The sequence below is a fragment of the Varroa jacobsoni genome, unplaced genomic scaffold, assembly GCF_002532875.2.
Source record: "Varroa jacobsoni isolate VJ856 unplaced genomic scaffold, vjacob_1.0 scaffold_202, whole genome shotgun sequence".
NCBI classification, from domain to species: Eukaryota; Metazoa; Arthropoda; class Arachnida; order Mesostigmata; family Varroidae; genus Varroa; species Varroa jacobsoni.
In genome coordinates this window covers 21,169-42,992 of record NW_019213104.1, presented here as the reverse complement: position 1 = coordinate 42,992, position 21,824 = coordinate 21,169, and the positions used below count along the sequence as shown (strand labels likewise).

General features: G+C 39.5%; 1 protein-coding gene across 3 annotated transcripts; it reads right to left on the bottom strand.

The window, feature by feature from the left end:
- Positions 1-1,938: 1,938 nt before the first annotated feature.
- Ent2 (Equilibrative nucleoside transporter 2) lies at positions 1,939-21,671 on the bottom strand. Of its 3 annotated transcripts, none has more exons than XM_086973541.1 (6): positions 21,095-21,671; positions 10,474-10,640; positions 8,739-8,864; positions 7,263-7,869; positions 6,747-7,019; positions 1,939-6,295 (listed from the first exon to the last, which is right to left on the bottom strand). In XM_086973541.1, exons 4-6 carry the CDS (start codon positions 7,833-7,835, stop codon positions 6,260-6,262), a joined length of 882 nt encoding a protein of 293 aa, XP_086829667.1. In that variant the 5' UTR covers positions 7,836-7,869; positions 8,739-8,864; positions 10,474-10,640; positions 21,095-21,671; the 3' UTR covers positions 1,939-6,259. The 3 variants fall into 3 exon arrangements, with proteins under 3 accessions (XP_086829667.1, XP_022711074.1, XP_022711073.1); XM_022855339.2 differs by adding an exon at positions 17,428-17,594 and having other exon boundaries at positions 1,939-7,019; positions 21,095-21,661; XM_022855338.2 differs by having other exon boundaries at positions 1,939-7,019; positions 21,095-21,661.
- Positions 21,672-21,824: the final 153 nt, after the last annotated feature.

Here is a 21,824-nt window from a genome sequence, read left to right as displayed (position 1 = left end):
TGGCTCACATTTCGAAAACTAGGATAGTTTGTGCTCAGCTAATGCACGAGTTATGGCCAAAGGTCGAAAAGTAAAAGTCTTCGTTAAAATATGTAGTTATATAATACTAGCACACAACTGACTTGGACTCTGAAGGGAATAAGGAAGTTTAAGTATTAAACATTCTGAAGGCAATGGTAAATAATGACCGAAAGCGATCTTTGCTTCGAAGTAATTGTTCCTCACTAAACAATCAAGGCATGGGTATCTTTTAAGACGAGAAAATAAAACTAGACTAAAAGTGAAATAATTTGAAGGCATGAAAAATCTCGAAAAGTTAACCTACTTCATTTCCAGTCTATGCGTCCGCAGTATTTGATGAATTTGTAACGCATCCATACTCAATAAACATTTTACCTAATTATTGCTTCGGAATCCTGTCTGGTTGTGCTCTGTTTGTTTTTATTGCGTTTAAGAATCTTGTTTAAAAAATACCATACAAAACGCATCTTATCAAAGACATGTTTAAAAACCGAAGCCGTAATAAATAGGCCGGCTAGATATAATGGCTTAAGGATTCTCCCTAGTTTCCGTCTCATAGGCTACTCACTGTAGCCAACTAGAGATGTATTGGTGGCAAGCAATAGCGAATCATGCCAACGACTGCGGAATCAAGGAAATTTAGGTACAAATCTATTTCAAAAGGACAACCTGAACCAAATAAATAATGACCTATGATTTGCAAGAGACAATATCGGAGAACTCGACATTAACACGAGTTGAACCTGTTCTAGCTTTTGATACACAGGGGGAGTCACGTCCTTCAAATCGTAGGTCAAAAAATAACCTCTTTGCTAGCGAGTTTCGAAACCTAGAGGGTGAGTGAATGTACATACATTTTACATCATGCACACGTACAGTTTTATAATGTATACAACAGACCTCACCTCTGACCATCACAACGGAATCATTTGGCGGCTAACTAATGACCGCTGTGCTTCAAGCGGCTATCAGACGTCACCTCATTGTTCTGTAGCCCATCATATATTGTATCTCAGAATAATTTTAGCATTCACCGCATCGGTGGCCTCTGTTGAGAGAGTTTATTGACGCTTTAGTCATCTGAGAAAAACTGACATAGAACCCATTGAACAAATGTTAAAGTTTCGCAAACGCGTGAACGTGAGATCTCAGAAATTATGGCCGGTGGTCCATAATAAGAAGAATTACGCGACGTTGGCACCGACTACATTAGAACTCCGAAGGGAGCTACATAAACTAGAAAAAATAATCCTGAGGGAATCAAAACAGAGCATATCGATGACGCTAATTTCTTTCGATAGCATGTCTTTATACGTCGACTACTAGCAGCTCCTTACGAGAATCCATATCCGAAGCTCCTGCTCAGAGTCTCTCAGAGTTTTTCTCGACGTGCTTGACACTGATGTAGCATCCGAACATCTACCCCGAGGGTGCAATGTGCACCTGAACCCCACATCCTGGCAATTCAAACAAACTGTCAGGAGTTCGTTTGCGAGAGATGGACTCCAAGCTGGAACGTCGGATCGGTTCTTACATCAATCGTGGCGCTGTTGAGTTCCTCTAACGACCTATCCCCAGCCAGCGTGGACGTTGCCGTAATCTTCCGTAAATTGACAAAGGAAGAAGACGACGAATACGAGCATTACGTTTGAAGATCTATGTAGAAGACTTGTGCTGAGGCCGAACATGACATATTGAGTTGCCAATGACAGTATCCGTCATTTGCTTACTACAAAAAGACTGTTGTTGAAAATGACGAGGAGGATCGTTGTGTCGAATGTCAGAGTAATTTGGTTAATGCAAACTATTAAAGGTATAAAATCCACAGATGATGGTAGAGTTCTCTTACTGCAATTTTTCATTTGTCGATAATATTGAATGAAATGCTAAAACAGAATTAAAAAAAAACTCGATGTGTCCACTTATCTCAATAAAATGTAACATTTTATTAAACGGTTATATTTGCCAACTGGTACAGGTCTTCTAGTACACGCTCCAATGTATACGCTTGCTTGTTAACTCGCATGAAAAAACGATTGATTTATGTATGATATTATTTTAATATTTATATTTATTTATTTACTGCAAAAAGGACACTACCATCATACACGGTACAGTTGTAAGACGTAGAAATGCTTTCAATAATCCCACCAATTGATGGCACTAATTATAAGCGCACAGTAACGAAAACATATGTTCGAATATGTCTAAATATAAGGAGAAGCTCAGAGACAAGGACATTCTAGCGAGTAATCATTACGTTATATATGCGAAATGCCATCGATTGGTTGAGATCAATTAATCATGATCGATGTTCTGATCTTGAAATCGTGTCATAGGATTTTGCCAAGGTGGGCTACTGTAGACCCTGGGCGTTCATCATCAAGTTCACCTTTAGGTTTATTGAGACAGCTCACAAAGGGTTAAGCCAATGCTCGTGTGCAATTCTTTCCATTACATAGGATCTGCGTTGTCAAAAAGTACGATAAGTTATCTAGTTGAAATCAGTCCACCGAATTCGTGTCGATATTGCTTTGATAACTTCTACCTATCGTTTAACATATCTTTTCGAAGTCAATATTACAAAGTCAATCTCATTTATTGTATGTAGCAGGTATGGGGGTCAATTAGCAACAGGGGTGACTCCGGGCGAAAATCTTCACGTGGCCCAAGGCACCATCCCTTAATCAAAATTCTTCATCACGATGTACGTTCTTCACGTACGAATAGACTTGCGCAGAGTTACAAGTGAAATAAAAAAAACGAGCCCAGGTTAGTATTCTTGCGTATGTATTTTTCATTTGTATTATCATATTTTCTTTACGGTCGAAATCAGTACTCCTCAAAAAATGTCTTTTTTGAAATCTGAATTGTCACATGAAATCTGTACACGCACACACATACGACTCGGTTAACTGTCCTCTCCATTTGTACATGTCTAGTATTCAATTCCCATTGTTAGCTGATTTTAGCAGCCTCGACCCGGTTTCTAGTTGTCGATGTCCGAGATTTCCAGTTTTGCAAAGTCTCCTTTTAGCTGCATATTTACTGTGATTCTTCTGTTAATACGTAGCAAAACACGTCTCTTACAACAAGTGTCGTTTTTACTTTTCCAGATTTTCATATATATATATATATATATATATATATATATATATATATATCTAGAAAAGGTAACTGAACGTTGTCTACCTAGTGCTACACAGAAGTTTTTTCAGCGCTTCCACATTAGGCTCCATAATAGCACTCGTTGCAAGAAAACATGTTCGTCTGTGTATAGATATGATTACGTAATACGGCGGTAACTTTTACATTTATGATTACATTACATTACATCTCGTACTGTAGTCATAGTACGAGACGAACGATGATAGAAATCATAAAAATAGTATGTAACATATTGTAAACACTAAATGCCACTTCATGTAAGCAACGCTGCAGTATTATTCAACAACAATCGTATAGTCCTACAACGATACTTGTTTATTTGTATATAGATGAAATAAGTAGTAACACTTTCTTCCCCTCCTCATTGGGTACAAGATAAATTATGTGCTTCAAAATGATAGAGAACAGATAGTACAGCGGTACTTCATGTACGCGTCATGTACCAGGCCATGATTCAAAACGGTCTTTATTGAGCCACTGTGAATAGGCTACTAGCAGTTATATATATATTGATACTGAAAGATTTTGACGTAATACAAAAACACATTTGTGTTTGCAAGTAACTTTTTTAAGTCATCTGATTTTTGCCTTCTTACATGATGGTTATAGTGGTAACTAAGTTGTGGACCCGCCGTCGACTTCACAGTTTCGTTTTGCCCGGCCTTGTCATGCGTTCCTTTTCGAAGAAGAAAAAAATCCTACCCCGAAAAACGCTTGCATCTCATCGTTTGTATTCTGCGTTCTTACTTTGCTTGCTACGCACGCTAGCTATATACCTAATTAATGCTTTTGCGCACACTAATATCCTTTCGTTTACTTCATTTAAGCACTCCTGGCGTTCTCCTTCAATATGTGTATCTTGTCTCAGTATAAAATCACTTAGTCTCTGGCTACCTACATTATGGCTCGATTGCTCTGTAAGGTTAAAGCTTGCATCTTAATGTATTTTTACACATTCTTATACATTTTTAATAAAAATTTCATAAAATATACTCCATGGATTAATCTATTGCGCACGTATTAGCCCAGTGTCACAGCAACTCCTCGCGTGGTAGTAGGTGATCACTGCTCATTCAGTTAAACGTTAATTTTACCGCTGAGCTATGGGGATCGCGTCCGCGGTTCGCGATGATTAACTGAACAGTACCGCTCCATTTTCTCTATCAGAATGCTAGTTTCGCAATACGATCTTTTATACATTTTGTATGTTCCACGGATATGAATATTATTATCATAACTCTTTAGTAATTTGACAAAAACTAATGTAATAATTCAGTGCTGTACTAGCATCGCAAGCATCGTTTTTTTCACCAATTGCATATATATATATATATATATATATATATATATAGAGAGAGAGAGAGAGAGAGAGAGAGAGAGAGAGGGGGTAGCACATATAAGTGTAACTATCATATAGGCTACACGTCTCAACGATATTTTTTGCTCTCTCTCTCTCTCTCTCTCTCTTTAATACCTAATATATATATATATATATATATATATATTTTTTTTTACAAAAAGATGTAGAGCTTTGGTTGTCTATCTAAAATTGTAGAAATCTATAACATCTGCCTCTATTTTCACGGCAATTCCGTGATATTGAAGCTTCGAAGCATGTTGTATAAAATAATAGAAAGTACATTAGCGTTCAAGTAAATCTTTTAAATGATCCTAATATCTGTTAAGGTTGATATAGTATAGATGAAGTACTTTGTTTGAATGCAAGAGTCCGACACGTGAACGCCTATTCTATCCTCCTCCTCCTCTTGAATATGTTGTCGAGTTTTCTAACCAACACACGGTTAAACTACTTGGACTATTTTACCACAATGAATATTCGAATTTCCTTGCCCAGATGACATTTCAATAATTGGGCGTTGGTAGTGATTCACACGTAACGTTCTGTTTGCCCAAAAAGGAATGGATGCAGAAAACTAGCACACATTGGGCCGCCAACGTTCAACTTAATGACAGTAATAACAATCAAAAATGTAACGTTTATTTTTACGGGACACGCTACAGCATCGCCATAATGTCAAACCTGATAGCTATATAACAGGTATAATTTGTTGTATTTACGTTGATGTGTTGGTATATTTCGGCTCTTACATTTTCGGTATCCCGTGATTATGGGTCACTGGCTCAGCAATAGTCAAACTGAACATTATATGGTACACTCATGCGCAAACAGACACAAACAAGATTTTGGGTACAGCAGCTAAGAGTGCTATGGGGGTTTAAATTCATAGTAATGAACTAACTGAAATAAACAGCGCTAGAATACAGAAGCGACCGGCTAGGTTAACTTTATTGGTAGGTCAGGTTAGGCGTCTGGTTGCAAGGACTGTATTAATGCATGTATCCGAAATCCATAAGGATTTTTGTCGTCATACTACTACCAAAAATAGGTCGATCACTTTCGCGTTACCCTCCTGAACATCGGCTATATCAGTCGGCGGTGACGGGCATCTACGGCACAATCGATGTTTTATGCCAAGTGAATTATATGGTAACTTGGGTTTTTCCTGTTTTTAATGTGTCCTTTGTTTTATAAATAGTACAACATTATGGCTTATATTGTTTTCGCTGCGAACAACGCGAGGTATAATGGAAGAGTCAGCATCGTAGGTGAATCTACTCCAATAGTAGTATCAATTAATTAAGTAGAAACTTTTCTTTGTAATATATATTAAAAAAAAAATGTATCTATAACTTGAATATAATCATCATTCCCATCATAAAGAGGGTGTACCCCGTGTCGAGGTCCTTTTCTTTCCTGTTTTTTTACCATTCAACCTGAAATCGCTGTGTCATCGGTTAAATCCGTTTGATATTGATTTATATTAGTTATATAAAATATCCCTGAACTTACTCTGTTCGTAGGCCGACTGTACCAGTCGCTAATAAGCATACTGTTTCGTGTTCGTTTGCTTTCATAATTTAAGCCAACAAAATTAGCACAGACTAACTACTGCCTATTATACTCGCGGTGGTCCGCTTAGGAACTTGTTGACGAAGAAGATGCAGTTGCCTCCAAGGAAGATACCAAATACCAGGAAGAAAGCAGCCATCATTCCTGCCAGAGCGGTATGCTGCGGATGGACTCCTTCGGTGGCGTACATCATCGTTAGCGATGAGTAATAACCATGAGTGACGGCGAACGCAACCATACCAGCGATGTATGTGTAGTCGCCAAAGTATGAGTCGTAGATACGGGTTTGCGGTCGGAAATTGCACAGGAGGAAAAAAGGAATAAAAACGAATCGAAGCAGCACTGGTATAACGGTCGGTCCCGATGTCTGAGGGAATTTAAACCACATTGGAAACACATTGCCTATCATGGCGAACATATTGAAGAATAGAAAACAGAATACTTTTACAAAATATTTCTCTCGGACGGGAAAGTGCTCGTCGACCGCGACAATGTCGGCCGTGATTGCCGGGAAGCATGCTAGCGTCGCAAAGAAGCACAAAAATACGTTCAAACAGTTAAACCAGCACTGTTTGAATACGGCAAAGTAGGGCGGGCGTCCCCCTGTGCCTTCTTCTTTACTTGCCTTTTTTTGATAGTATCGAAAAATTTTCAGCAGTGGCAGCGCGAAGTACGTGTCAAGACAAAGCAGAAGAACGAAGAGCGCTGAAATAAAGTAGTATATCGCTGCCGTCTTCTCACTAGGCGAAACAAAGGTTGACAAGATATTCATTGCCGAGGTCATCGTTCCACTGATATTGGTCCCTAGAACAATTGCACCGGTGTACTTGCCTGGCAACTTAGCAGCTAGACCGTAGATGCTGTTTTGGTAGATACCCCCGCAAGCGCTCATGATCACCTATGAGTCCAAAAGAAAGCAGGAAAAATGACAGACGAGCTTCACACTGTTAAGATTAACAAGTTATTGTAGATCAAATGTCGATTTGTGATGTATAAACATGGTGAGCGTATCATATACATGTATCAAACAATTGTCAATCCACATAATTTCCTAGTGAGTATTTCGTGAGACCGCATAACCATGCGTTTTGTGCTGACATAAAACGTGCTACAAAAGTCAAACACGAACAGAAGGACTTACCAAACTCGCGATCGTAATAAAAAAGAATGTACTAGGCCATCCCGATGAATCGACCATAGCGAGGATTACGGTGACCACAAATAAAACTGTTTCGATTAAGATCGAGCCAGCGATTCGCGGGCCTAGACTTTGAGAACCGAACTGCACAAACAGGTTCATGAGGCTACAGAGCAGATTGGGCATCTGTGACGCGATAATCACGTAACCCATAAAGCCTTCTCTGTATTCGTACAACGTCCGATATTCGGTCGAGTTTGTATCTTCTATTAGACTCACATTCAGCTTGTAGTTAGTAAAATACTCCTTGGCAGTGATGAACATATTCCATGGCATCAGCGTGCCTACCCCATGTATAAGCATAATTAAAAATAAAAGATTTAAGCGATCCGCTGGAGGACTACCCTCTCTCAAACTGTCTTTGTTCAGGGTTACGACGAGATCGGAGTTTGAGTAGCGGGACTCCCATCCCGGCGCAAGTTTTACGGGGGTCGGAGTGCTTTCGGGCGCAGAGCTTCGGTTGAGAAATGTCTCCGTCTCGGGGTTATCGCCTGTCGCATCATCATCCTTAGTCATTGTATTGTGAGCTCGATTGATCTACGAGGTACAGCTGTAGAAAAAATTACACATTAATTACCGCAATTGAATTCCATGGTGAACTCGTAGTCTGCTTTATACAGTGTTTCATGCCTAAGCATAAATAAAACGGGTTTTCGGCCAGTAATTCCATCGCCAATAATAGAGACACCCTTCCGGTTGTCCGAAATGGTACTCCTTTCGAATGATACACAAATACCAATACAGATATTAATTGCTACAAAATTAGCCTTATTTCTATTGCTCGTTATGCCTAAGTCAACATGTTTGCTAATATCATGCGGCGCATTCACTAAATGCAACCACGTTTTTATGTGTCTAATAAAAGCTTTCCCACTTTTCGTTGATTACCGAGTGTTATCGAATATGATCTTCACAAGTGGAACTTTGATCTAGTCATTTTCTTGCTCACTGTACTACAGTCAGAATCTTCTGAACAAGAACAATCCTTCTTCACCGCACTGACTCGTATGTTCACGTTGTTTTGTTTTTACTGGCTTGCCCCTCAGCAGCATATCATGCTATACAAAACATGTTTCACCCGATAGGTAGACTTTATGGTGTACCCTATCAAAACGTGTAACTGATCTTTACGAACAGGCTCGATGCTCGCATTATAAGCATAATAAACCTCACTGAGGACATTTTACGCTATATGAAGTTATCCAATCAATACCATTACGTCACGTTTGATTTTCGTGAAGATTTAGGACACTTGAAACGTCTGACCGCAATGGAGCCAAATCATTGAGAAGTAACCGTATCAGGGCAACAAAAAACTGATCATTTGTAACTGAATTTCGCATAATGTCATTCGTTTCCGCGTTCGTTTGTACCAAATAGATAAAACAAACCTATCTAAGATGAAATAGTTCCACTTACCCACACGCCGAGTAAATAGAGCGGATTAAATGCCGATACGTGCGTCGACGACAAATTCAGGTGGCCTTAAGCTTACACGTCAAACTGAAATTGTACTTTTGCTAGCTTTTAATACACCTGGAAGGTCTGTAATGAGAAGGTAAAAGGGGCAGAAAATTAAACCAATGCCAAATGTACGCCTTTTTTCATGTCATATTAAGCCAGTGAAATCGTTTCAAAAGACCGAAATATTTTATCAGTTTTATGGTGAAGAAATGACTATAGGCTATCAGGGGAGGCGCTTGAGATTTTTGCTGAATGCCTATTCCCCGTTTATGTTTTGCTGGTAGTTCCGTGTCATCGATTAATTCGATTTTTCTTTTCCCTCCGGAGATGTTGTCATGCGTACAAAAGTTCATGAAAGACGAATGGAAAAACATTTCCAGAATATATATACAGAGTGTGTTTGCTAAGTGCATAATTGTTAGCATACTTTAATTCATGGTCATGTAGCAGAAAGTTTCGTACCTATGCCTAGAACATTATAGAACATCTTGTACCAGTAGAAAGCATCTTGTTTTTGATTACTAGCTCAACAAGCAGCTACTTTCTCTTAGTTGTCGATTTGCCAAAATGATAAACTGAGTCTCTCATCGCCTGAAATAGACATGTGTCTGTACCAGAACAGAACAACATCGTTCCTTGCGATAAAATCTATGTACTTTACTGAGTGCATTAAGGTTCTTTTCGTTTTTTTTTTTTCTTTATAGAGTGGAAGCTCAGTTTGAGAAGTGACTCGATCTTTTAGTTTCTTCTCGACCTTTGGTTTGCCAATGTCGTGTGCCACTGGAAATCAATAGAATATGCTTTTTTAATTTACGATCTGCAATGCACTGACTTGTCGACGACAACAAACCGGACGTTTTCGAACGCTAAACAATTAACTATATCTGCTTCAAGGTTAAAACGAGTCTGAATCAATTATGGTTGGCTTTTGTCCTGAACGCGGTTCCTGTTCATATCATACAAATATGGGGTTGAACGTATTGCTCGAGAGTCGTATTAATGACCTTCTGTTAACGTTTCAATCTGTAAATCCATCTTGGGTCTGGAATATTTTAAAGTTTGTATATGTATAAGTAATATCCTACGACTATGATTTCATCTAGACAACTTTACATGCTGTTCGTCGGTATTTTACTGAAGACAGCAGAGGTTAGAGAGTAGATTGAAAAGTGAGATCATACCTTGACGATTAGAGATAGTACGCGGTCACGGTGACTTCGGAAGAGAAATTTTATACGCACACTGAAGGTCGCTCATAATTACGATACAATACACTTTATCTTATCGGTGGTTGATTAGTCTATTAGAGAATCTTGTGCATTATTATGCGCTAAATCGAAATACCCACTCTCGATTTGACAAATCAGAGCTAGGAAGACGGCCTGGGGATCACTTAAACATGCCTGCTGAAATACACTAGCTTGAGCATTCTTAGTTGCGGTTATCTACTTACACCGTACCGTCGAAATATACTAGCACGTAGGAACACGGTGGCCTTACTGGCCATAGCAAACATTGTATAATAAATGTTTGCCGGTTTATGGTAATGTTTATATGTTAGTTCTCAATAGGGTAAAATATTCCCTACGTAGTGTGACTCTATTCCGCGTCTACACATCTATGTACTATATACTTTCATCGGTTCAATCGTTACTTTTGTTCTCTCTAATTTCTTGCTAGTTTCACTTACGGTCAGAAAAGATCCTCGCTTCATAGGATGATGCGTCACGCCGAAATTTAGAAGAACAGCCGCTGGCAAGAAAACGCTTTTTGAAGAAGATTAGGTCCAGGTGAAGTAGTTGTGCCAAAAGATACCTTGGTTGATAAGAACTTAGCTCTCCACTAAATATACGTTCACTTGAAAATGAATTCAGAAAATGATAGCCTTGGAGTTATAAAGGAACATACATATCACGGACTGAAGACTCGTTTCAGTCTACGCTCCATATACAGTTTCCAGTGCGCGGATCACACACATCAAACTCGAGCTAGCTAATGGGCTAATATTAAATGACGCTCGTATTTGCACTATCATCACGGTAGCGTTGTTCAATAATCGGAGAGTCGGGGAAGTATGCATATAGAAAATGGAAAATTACACAAACAAAGACAGCGACTCTTTCCCATATCTTAGAAAATCAATGTATTTCAACTAGAAAAGGAACTCACCTTCATTTCGTTATATTACATGTAAGCTTCCAATAAGTGAAACGAAAAGATATAACAAATTACATCATCGAAATTAATCCCCCGTGTGAACGCTTTTGATCAAAGTGAAGGATCAAGCTCAGCATTAACGACAACCAAATTGGAAAAATAGAAAATCATGGCAAATAAGTCCGCGTGGATACACGGCCGCCATGTCTTCCATCCTCCTCCAGATTGAAGAAAAAAGATAAGCAAAAGCTAATTTAGCTCTTCTTCCTAATGTAATTTGATAAACGGAAATGATACCTGTTCGAAAGAAACAAAAACGTGCATTGCACCTTCCATTGACAAAGAAATAGCGAAGAAGGTGCGCACTCGAGGCTTAGCGACATACAGGACAGGGAGAAAAATACGTATATTTTTTTTAAATCCACATGCATATAATCGGCAGTGGCGGAAAAGTAGATAAACGACCACATTATATAAGCAGATAACTTCGCATAAGAAATTTCGATACGTGTCCATGTCTTATTAATGTTGAATAGTTTCTAAGAATACCTGGTCACAAGTTTGAAAGTACCGACAAGCGGTAATTATCCGCGGAACCATCCGTCTTACTACTTCTTTTTATCGGTAAGGAAGCAGTGCATTTACGCTCGATAAGATGAGATACGACAATTATATCGGATAGGCGACAACATTCCCTCGGTGTCTAACTCGCTGTAGCAGCGCGTTAACATATCGGGCACTTGTAGTAACTAAGTTTTTTGTGGTGGTTTTTTCTAAGCGTAACATTCTAGCTCAGATCGGACACCCCCCAAGAGAAAATTAAACGACTAGAACGCGGGTATTTAATAGACTATACATTATTATTATATTATTTGACTCTACTCAGTATACAGGGTTTAATCCGAAGATACTCCAATTAGTGTTCTCTAGGAAGCAGAACAAGTATCAATCATTGGGTTAGGCAGGTTCATCGGTAAGATCGGAAGCGGCTAGAAACTACTGAAAATATAATCAAGATAAAGGAAGATAAAGATCATCTTTGAGTTAAGCCACTTCCTGATCTTCTTCGTCAAATGTTGTAGCGCCAGCTGTAAAGCTTTACAACAAAACAAAGATAGTATAGGATGAGAGGCGGCATACACTATGACTTTCGCACAATCTAAAGTGACAAAGACGACCTTACTGGATTACTACTTCGATTTGAAAAAAATATGAAAAGCCAGTTCACAAGGAGATAATGTATTCGAATCAATCGGTAATTCACCATGGAGGCCCATTATTATGATGGAGATATACGTTCCGAACTATTGTCGAACTATTCTAAACCACCGGCCTCAGCCCTAAAACTCAGTATCTTTAGGTGCGTGCGTTAAACAGCATAGTCACCGAAGTCTTCCTATCAATTTCAGCAAATATACCTCAAGTTCCTTTTTGGTAGCATTAAGCCCTTTCCAAAAAAGAAAACACACATAATTTATCAAGGCGGAAGGGGTCGAAAAACTTGAGCATCTGGTAATATTATCACAATATGCTGTACGTGCTGATCTATAGGCAATTTTTGATAAATGGTGTCTGTCAATTTATTGCGTCATAAGACTGACTACTTGAATGTTTCAAGATAAACTTTGATCATGATTGATCGCAGGTGCACCCGCAAATCAATTATGAAGCGTCTCAAGACGATCACTCGATATTACAGCCTGTTCTATTTCATCACCATACCTGAATAACAACACTTACGCTTTTTGAGATGGGTCAGTTTCCGTCAAAACTTGGGTTTTAACCTTCGGATAAAGTTTTCCATGACACTCAACTTTAAAATAAGAGATTCTGTTTTGAAAAACTCAAAGTTAACGACTAACGATGTCTCTAATACAATACCCTTCACCGAATACAGGGTTTGTTCGGTGAATCATTTCCGTCGCCATAATTCCAAGATGAAACATATATTTGTACGCTACTCAAATACTGTGATTTTCGTCAAAAGTCCTACTAACGATATTCGTCTAAACGATGTTAGATTCCAAAGGGTATTAGTGCACCATACACGTGAGAAAACCCGTTATAATATATATATATAATAGCGCTATTTGAAAATATCAGATATATGATTCTTACATTTTATACTGAACGACTTAATAGATATCCTAATTACGTAATAGTAAACTCAACGGTGCTACGTTGCTACTGTTGACGACAAAGACTGACAACAGCAAAAAAGGCCGAAACCCATTTTCTTTTGTAATCATGTTTTCTACTTCTGTCAAATATTTTCGGAGTTTTCGTAATTAGTTCTCACTTTACCAACTAAATTGCAAACAGTCACACCACAAGTGTCAAACTAACAAAGTGCTGCCAAGGGTGATAGCCACGGTCCCTAGAGAAATATGCCCTCGTGAAAACCTGGGTTTGCTTCCTATGTCTTGGTTCTGTAGCAGACCTTTGTGCCTGAGCTACAGTACATGGAAAATAAAAGGGCTTGTGAACTGTTCCTAGGTAACCTTTTTTGTCACTTTTGAAAAGTAAAAAGTATGACTATGCACCTTAGTAGAAGAGTTATCATGTAGCTAAAAGAAACGAAATATCTTGAGACACTGTGAAAAATCGTAGTGGTCAATATTACCCTTGATTTTTTGCTTACGCAATCTCTAATACAGCCGCGGCGCTATGATAACTCAGATAGCATGACCTTAATATCAGTTTTCCTGCGATCTAGCATGCACCGGCACAGTCAAAACAAACGCAGTGCCATTTGCAGTGCTATCTGCCATCACAATTATTCAGTAGTTTTCGCGCACTTGTATGCAATAGTAAATAATGCTGGATGAACTAATTGAAGGACTTTGTTCTGTACTTGACCAACGAGCTCCTCGAATCGTTCAGTTAATGGATAGTGTAGTCTATAGATGTTCATGTCGTTAGATAATATTTCCACGCTTATTTCACGTCTTATCGTACTTTGGCAAACTACTCGAGGGGCCTCTTGTCACTCGAAACCTTTGGGCTCCGCGGCTTGTACCTTCGAAGATCGTGATGGATCAACGGCCAAAATTGAAATTATCCGTTTTCAATATTGACCGCTAAACACCCCCTCCCCCTTGAAGGAGCTGAACAATGGTGCTCTATAAATCATCATTGGACAGACCATTATTCATATAGATCATTTTCAATAGAGATGGTTTAAAATCCTTGAGTCCCGCTTGAAACAGATAGCTTGACATCACTTTGAACGATGTATTTTACCACACTATAACCTATATTACACACTCGTTTCGCTAGAAAACTATCTTGACTTTATCTCTTCTTGGCAGAATATGTCATTTCGAAATTATAAGGAAATAGTATGACCGAGTATACTTCAAAAGTTAGTATGCACTCCGTCCTACAGTATAAGGTAACATTGACTTCGAAACCCACGCTAAGATTAAACGACAGGTTTTTAAGTGATTGATATCGAAGAGTCTGTGGGCGATGCAGTATTCTGTTCAACATTTCGCACGTTGGCTAAAGGTATCTCGCCAATGATCGGTCATCATGTAACAATTACACGGATCGGCTTGTGGTATCAACATTTAGGACCGTTCGTGTCGGACTACATCGTTCCCTGACCAGGTGTCTCTGCGTAGAGTAGACCTCCCACAACGGACAAACAATTCAACAAACAGTGTATCCACCAGCGGGCAAAGCCGGAGCGTCTAGCATTGAGCTCGGAAGGTAGTACCATCGTCTAAACGAAAATTGAGGACCGCCGTCAACCTCCGTGACAAAACGAAGTACACAATAAGAGTCGACCCCATTGTAAAAGAAGAGATTTCTCACTCTTTCTATTTTATTCTAACTAGTAGTTGTATAGAACGCGACAACGAAACAACAAATGAATTGTATTCAGAGCGTCCTTTTAACAACAGGAACGCAATATAATACTATAACCTCTTCCAAAGTATTGAGTCTAAGAGTGATCTTGGGGTATGGATCTTTCAGAATAGATAGAAGATTTGCTGTATAAGAAGTGAAGATGTGAAATTTATCCAACCAACCCCTGATAAAATATATTTCAATAGCTGCGTCGTCCCAATTGTCCCAGTTAAGCAATTTTTAGACATCCGAGCTCAGACTTGACAATTACTTCTCTAATTAGACAAAATCAGCTCAAAAAATAAAATAGGTTTCAACTACAGATACTTTTTGTAAGAAAAAAACCCAGTTTGGTACTCGAGACTGACTCTCCAGGACAGCTTATTTGCATACCGAAGGGATCACTCTGTAGGAAAAACATGAGCATGCGCGTTTCTGATTACAATGGCCCGGGGGCCACACGAATAACTGGCCGAGGAGGGTAAGGAATCCATTTACTAGATAATAGTGAGTTATAATCTGTGTAAAGCGTTTTCTACATATGGCAAGCAACAAAATGCTACAATTTCTCTATAGCGCGGGTCACGACGAACTAGCACAACGCCAGCCTATGTTTCTTGAAGTGTTGAGTGATGAACGAACTCACGATTGCAAACTAATTATGATGCGGTTCGTGCGCTGAGGAATAACTGTTGTGAGACAATGCCGACGCATCTTGGGTAAACATTCGTTCATCTGGCGTATTAGTTGATTTGGTCGGATACTACCTTAGTATCCCAGCTTTTCCATGATGTACGCGCATATATTGCAGCTACGTTCCGCATCTCTGCTGGGCCACACAGCTCATATGTTAATTAGCTGTTTTTTTTTGCTATCTTGCAGTGTGGGTTATGCCCTAAAATAGGCTCAAGTCACGGTGATCCGCATTTTGACGAACTAATTTTAAAACAGGCTTTTGGTAAAAGGAATTAGGGATAGGATTACCATAGGACTATCAAATCATATACATTATCGATAAGTTTATCATCAGAGATGAACCGATAGTTGTAGTAATAATCCAAGAACCCACTGTAATTTTTTAGTTCGGAATAGAGACAGGTACAGAAATAATTTCGTCTGCTCGCAACCTGAATGTCGCTACTGTAGGTTTCTGTCAGAGACACGAATCTGTTTTACTTGTAAATAATATCTTCGCCGTTTCGGCTGTCCAAATAATCCTACTACTGCCGTGTTAAGGAAAAATACTGAAGCATAAGCGTGTATTTGCATCAAGGTATATTTGTGAGTAGGTAGGCATAAGGCATCGTTACATTTGCCTCGTCACCCTTACCAACGTTGCACTATTACAGGTTGGGCGGCCGACATCAGATGAAACATCACCTACGAAGGCGAAACATTTCGTGTCGTTGCATAACCCATTTCGGGTTAAGAAGCCTTTCGTCCCTGTGGGTGTCAGTTAAACGGACAAGCCTAGCGACGACGACGACGACGTCAACAACAAAAACAGCAACGTCAGTATCATAGGCAGTTTAACGGAATAGCCTAATTCGATTTTTTTTCACGTCGAAGAAAAATGACAATCTGAGTGTATGCAAAAAAACAATGATGTAACTATGGCTGTTCTTGAAATTCTAAAGCAGTTGTTGGGTTGCCTCCTTAAGATGGCGATATCGCAATGATGGGGATGCTTGAGGTGTAAAATAACAGTTTTCCACAAGAGTGCGAACAAATATGCTCATCTTTACATCAAATTATGGCCACTAGCAAGTGGAATAATAATTTTATAAAATAAATAGCGATAACATTATGGCCAGTACCGATTTCTCTTTTAACCATCTTTATTTGCGGTGTTCCCTTATTATTAAACCAAACATATTTATGTATTACACCCCACATTTCGAATATAATTTATTGATTAATAACATGAGCTTCGCGCACAGTGGCTGCGAAACTCGAAAGCAAGATACGAGAATAACCTGTTGAAATGACTCAGAAACGCCGACTATTAAGCAAGAATAAGGCTTCCCCCTCATATGTCAGCCTTATGAGCGTTGACACTGCCTGTCGCATACTCGAGAGAAGCACTAACAGCCAAATCAAAAATTACTGTATTCGTATCTATATTTATGATGCTTACAGACGATACGATACTGCATTCACAGCAGCAATATATATGCCGCGTCTCAATCAGCATCTGACTGAGCGGCAACCATCGCGAATAAAATCTCATTGAAAAAAGAACGTTTTTGTTCGGTGTCCGCTTGTCAGCGAGCAGCAAAAAATCGTTGTTGCAGCAGCGTCACCAACAAGATAAAACATGGCAGACAGATACCTCACAATACACGGTGCATAAATGTATCAATCGAGAATAAGTAACCACGAATGCAGATCATTATGGGTGAATTGAAAGCGCGCTGTGCTTAAGATTCGATACTGGACGACCCTTGTTCAACATTTTAGCAAAACGATAACTATCACAAATATATACCACATTTGCCTGCTTTGTTGATAAAAAATTAGTCGGAATATGGATTAGCTCAAGGGGATCCGTTATCACAAGATGTAGAGTTAAATTAACTTATACCGGTGGCTTAACGATGGTCTAGAAATAATTTTCATCTCGAGTTCTTACCTCCCAATAATCACATAGGCTTCAACGTACAACCATTCAGCCTGCTCGTTCAACCTTTCAGGTCGCCAGTTTGGCGGTTACTCAACATCGACGGATATTATACGTCAGACAGATACATAAGATGTGCCCGTCGATAGAAGAGCCGTTCATCGCGACATACGATTCACCTAGCAAAGCATCCATTACACCTTATAGTAGTAGATCTCAAGGGGAGAGAGATGATATATAAGCAAGACAATCCAAGAGGCTGAGGTAGTAAGTGTCCATTTTGGCAAATCGGTCAATAGGAAACTATTAACGGTTTATCAAAGGAAAAAGTACTTTTTCGAGTGCGAGGTTCAAACAGCAAGTAATGCGTTGGCTGTTTGGCCGACAAGCCTCTGTGTATATGTTCATTCACAGCAAAAATACATAGTTTCACGGGAAAGCTCACTCAACTGGGAAGATTACTAACATAGCAGCATGCGTCTTCTATAATCTGTCTAGATTATATTAAGCAAAATATAGATATAATAATAAACGTAGATAGAGAAAAACAAGCCTAAAACACTGGGCAATAAGAACATCTATACAGTGTATACCCAAATATAGTGAAAACGGCACATTTTATCCTATTCAAGTAACGTTGATTCAAACAAAATATTCCATATGAATAGCTATGAAAAAAAGATGTAGGAGTGGACACTCCTGCAAGTTAGCTCAAAATACCGGAATCTCACCACTGGGATAAGGCCATAAATAAAAGATATCGACATACTAATTGAAGAACGAGTATTTCTGTTGCATCACTACGAGTAGCTCAAAATGTTGTGACTGGCATGAAAAATATAATTTGAAGGAAAGAACGATTGAAAACAAAATACCTTCTTATACAACATAGTCTTTTTTTTTCTAATGCAGTTAATAAAAGCGAAAGTCGTTGTTTTTGCTCTGTTTTTCAACTTTAGATTAGATAAGAACAAACCGTTCATCTTTCTATTTAAGCAAAAGCAAATTTTCGTCACTACAAGTGAAACTTTGCTAGCCTACGCACGTTCAAGACCGCTGCAAATAAGTTTAAAGTCCACTACACAAACCTCAAGAGAATTGCCATGCACGCTGTATCCAAAAATAAGTCGTACATTATATACGATTATTCATTCTTTTTTAACAGACGATAACGAATTATACCAGAAATTGCGAGTGGCGAATGCATTTCTATTTTTAAGTATTTCGAAGATATATATGTAACAATAGACATAGTAGAGAATTATAGGAAACTCTTTATTCGTTTACATCGTAACATAATGCGCTAGTTCATTGTGTGTAATGGTACTGCTTTTCCTGCAGATAATGCATACTTACTTAAAGAGAATACTTTAGATAGTTACATTCAGCTTCGACGTTATCCATATATAAGATAATAAACTTACGCTTACAAATAATAACGTTTTCTGGTTGACGTGCATTGATTGCTTTTGTTGACACAGAACTAAACTGAATATCTGTGACTGGTGCAAAAGGACAGTATCGATTAACATAAAAAGTTTTAACAATGAGCAACGAAGGACAGAAGGGTACTCGAAACCCGCTGACTTCTATAAACCCTACAGAAATCTGCTAGAAGCCGTCTATCAAGCTAAAAAAATTGCGCACTACCTGTTCTGAATAAGCTGGATATTAAGTCGTACACCATAGAGTTAATGCTGATGTAATATTTTTATTTTGACTAATTATAATGATAAAAAAAAGGTACCTCAATCGACAATAGTGGAAAGAGTACTAGCGTGTATTTGTGAGATCTGCCTTGTATATTAACATGGCATCTTATAACATCTTAGCAAAGTTTCTTTTTGCAGGAAAGATTATCTAATATGTTCCAAGCAGGAGTCAAATTGTCAACCTGTTTGCATATATCTCTAGAATCATTACATCGCGTGACAAACCACTGCAAGAATATGAGGTGAGCACACGTTCTCGTCGTATCTTCCTGAAATAATTACTCTTTACGAGTGCAGGATTCAATCAGCTTAGCACGCAACGTTGGACTTCCTTCAGGTAACAATCGAACATTGAGCTCATAGGAACTCCGATTAAATTCATCATATCATAGGTTATCGGTCAGCGATCAATTCGGTTTCATCATCGAGCAGTACCACAAAAATAAACAATTCAGAATGTAAATGAAAACAGAATCGCTACTTACACACGTTGTTTACAAAGGTCATTTGCTATTAATCAGAATGCAATATAAACAAGTATATACTAATTTATCAAACGCAGAAGTCAAGAGCGTCGACGATGGTCAGCCCTGTGTAAATCAATAGCTTTTGATTTACTATAAACTGAGCTTCAATGGCCGCATATTGTAAGTCTGCCAAATTAGAGAGAGGAGAGACACTGATGTTGTGCGAGCAAGTATAGCCACATAATATGAGCAACTAGAAACTAAGCATTAACTTACGTCCTTTCATGCTTTTTCACAGAATAAATTACTATCCATGGAAAACGTTTGCAATTGAATATCGTTAAATTCGTCGTCGAGCAATCCATTTCCACATATAGAGCCATTAGCCCGCAAGCTCTAAAAATTCGGGTGCTTAAGGCTTCGCGTATAGCCGGGTGATGATCGCAGCACGCGAAAGCAAAATGTAGAAATGTATACTATAAACGGGACCTTGATGATAACAGGATACAAACCCGTTCCCGTATTTAATATGGTCGCACAAGCTTTCCCACACCTTTAGCATCCTTTGCCTAGACAACCGTAAATCAGGTCATGAACCTTTGCCAGAGCACTCTGCCGACTGCAGCTATTCAAAAGGTGAAGCAACACGCAGGTTTCGAAGCCCTCCTGAGTTTGGCGTGCGTAGCACGTTGCATTCACGTGGCAACCACTAAATCGCTCTACAAAATGCCTAGTTTCGGCCACTCATCTAGGCCTCTCTGCAACCGTCTCGCAATAACACCTTTATTACTCAGTCGTACTTCAAACCTATTGACTAAATATATTTTAATATATTTAGTCAATAGGTGACACAGCCAAATATGTTTTCATGTAATTACTCGGTATTCTACTTCTGTACAGTCATTATTTAATTGAAGTTTTCATTTAAACTCCTTGCCTGACACGAAAATAATGCTAGTGATTTCCATGCAATTTAAAATTATTCAGTTACCTAGAGCAATAACCGGTGCTATTCTGCCGCAACAGGATGCTAGTTTACTCCGAATGCTATAAATGGTCCAATATATTCTTTCACTATCGGTATAATGGTAACTAAATTTTCTCTGTCTTGTTGCTACTTGGTGTTTCTTGTCCATCGTTCAAGTGGTTCACCCGAATCGGCGTTTGCTGCTTGCTCCGCCTGTTCAACCGTCCCGTTTCCTCTATTTGGCGCGCTACAAGCGGCTCCACCGACCCTCCTCTGTCCTCAGACGGCTTTTGCAACAGGTACTACACGTGCCAGTCTGTACCGACACTGTTTCGTTCGCTGCTTCATCACAGTACGTCCTACCTCCCTGTACTAAGCGCTTATTGTGTCTAGCTCGTTATTTTGTTTTTTATTGATTTTTCACGTAACTTTTGCAACCGAAAGCTACCAAATCAACTTTTGAATAGAATTTATTAGCCCCAGCACCCTTGGTCTCATTTCGCTAGTAGAGTGTGAAATGCAGATACACTTACCTCTAAGCAACAAAACAACTGCGGAACTGATGCGTAGGTGGGTGGCGATGTCGATGTCTTGCCACGGCACTTGTTCCCACTGCACCTCGCGCCTACTGCCGCTTTCCGTTCTTCTCTAGAGCTTAGAAGGAAATTGTTCTGCTCCACGAGGGGCACTCTCCGATACACACGCACACACACTCTCGTAGGTAGGGTACAGTTGCCGTCTCGCAACGTCGTACGGTCCACGAGGAGGAATACGCACCACAGCAGCGAGTCGAAGGAGTTACTATTACCACCGCCCCCTATATTTCAGATTCTAACGCTGTGTGACGCCGACAGCGGCCTGACCACAGCAACAACGATTTGCCTATCCTTTTAACGCTGTTTTGCCAGTAGCAACGTTCGTAGTAGCTATGACTACCGTCGCGAGCTTTTCACCAGTTGGCGCTGCTGGGGCCAAGAACTATCTGTCTGCCTGCGTATACGTCCGTTGCGTAGGACTCCGCCAATCTTCAACCGTGATCCACTCCCACTCCACAGCTCTGTTACTGATCGGTACTACACTCTTGCGGGTACTGCCTCTGCCGCTACTTCTGCTGTTACCGCCGTCAACCAGCCCCGCGCCGTATCCGCAAGAGATGCTGTTACGGTGGCGCCGCCGCCGCCGTTGCCACAGCAGACAGAGCTCGAGAAGCGGGCTTGGCCATAAACACAAACAGCTTCGCTTAATTCTCAGAACAACACGCTC

Coding starts and splice junctions, on each gene's coding strand:
- Ent2 (XM_022855339.2), bottom strand. CDS start 7,835: ATGACTAAGGATGATGATGCGACAGGCGATAACCCCGAGACGGAGACA. Junction 7,020..7,262: donor TTATTACGATCGCGAGTTTG/GTAAGTCCTTCT, acceptor TTGGACTCATAG/GTGATCATGAGCGCTTGCGG.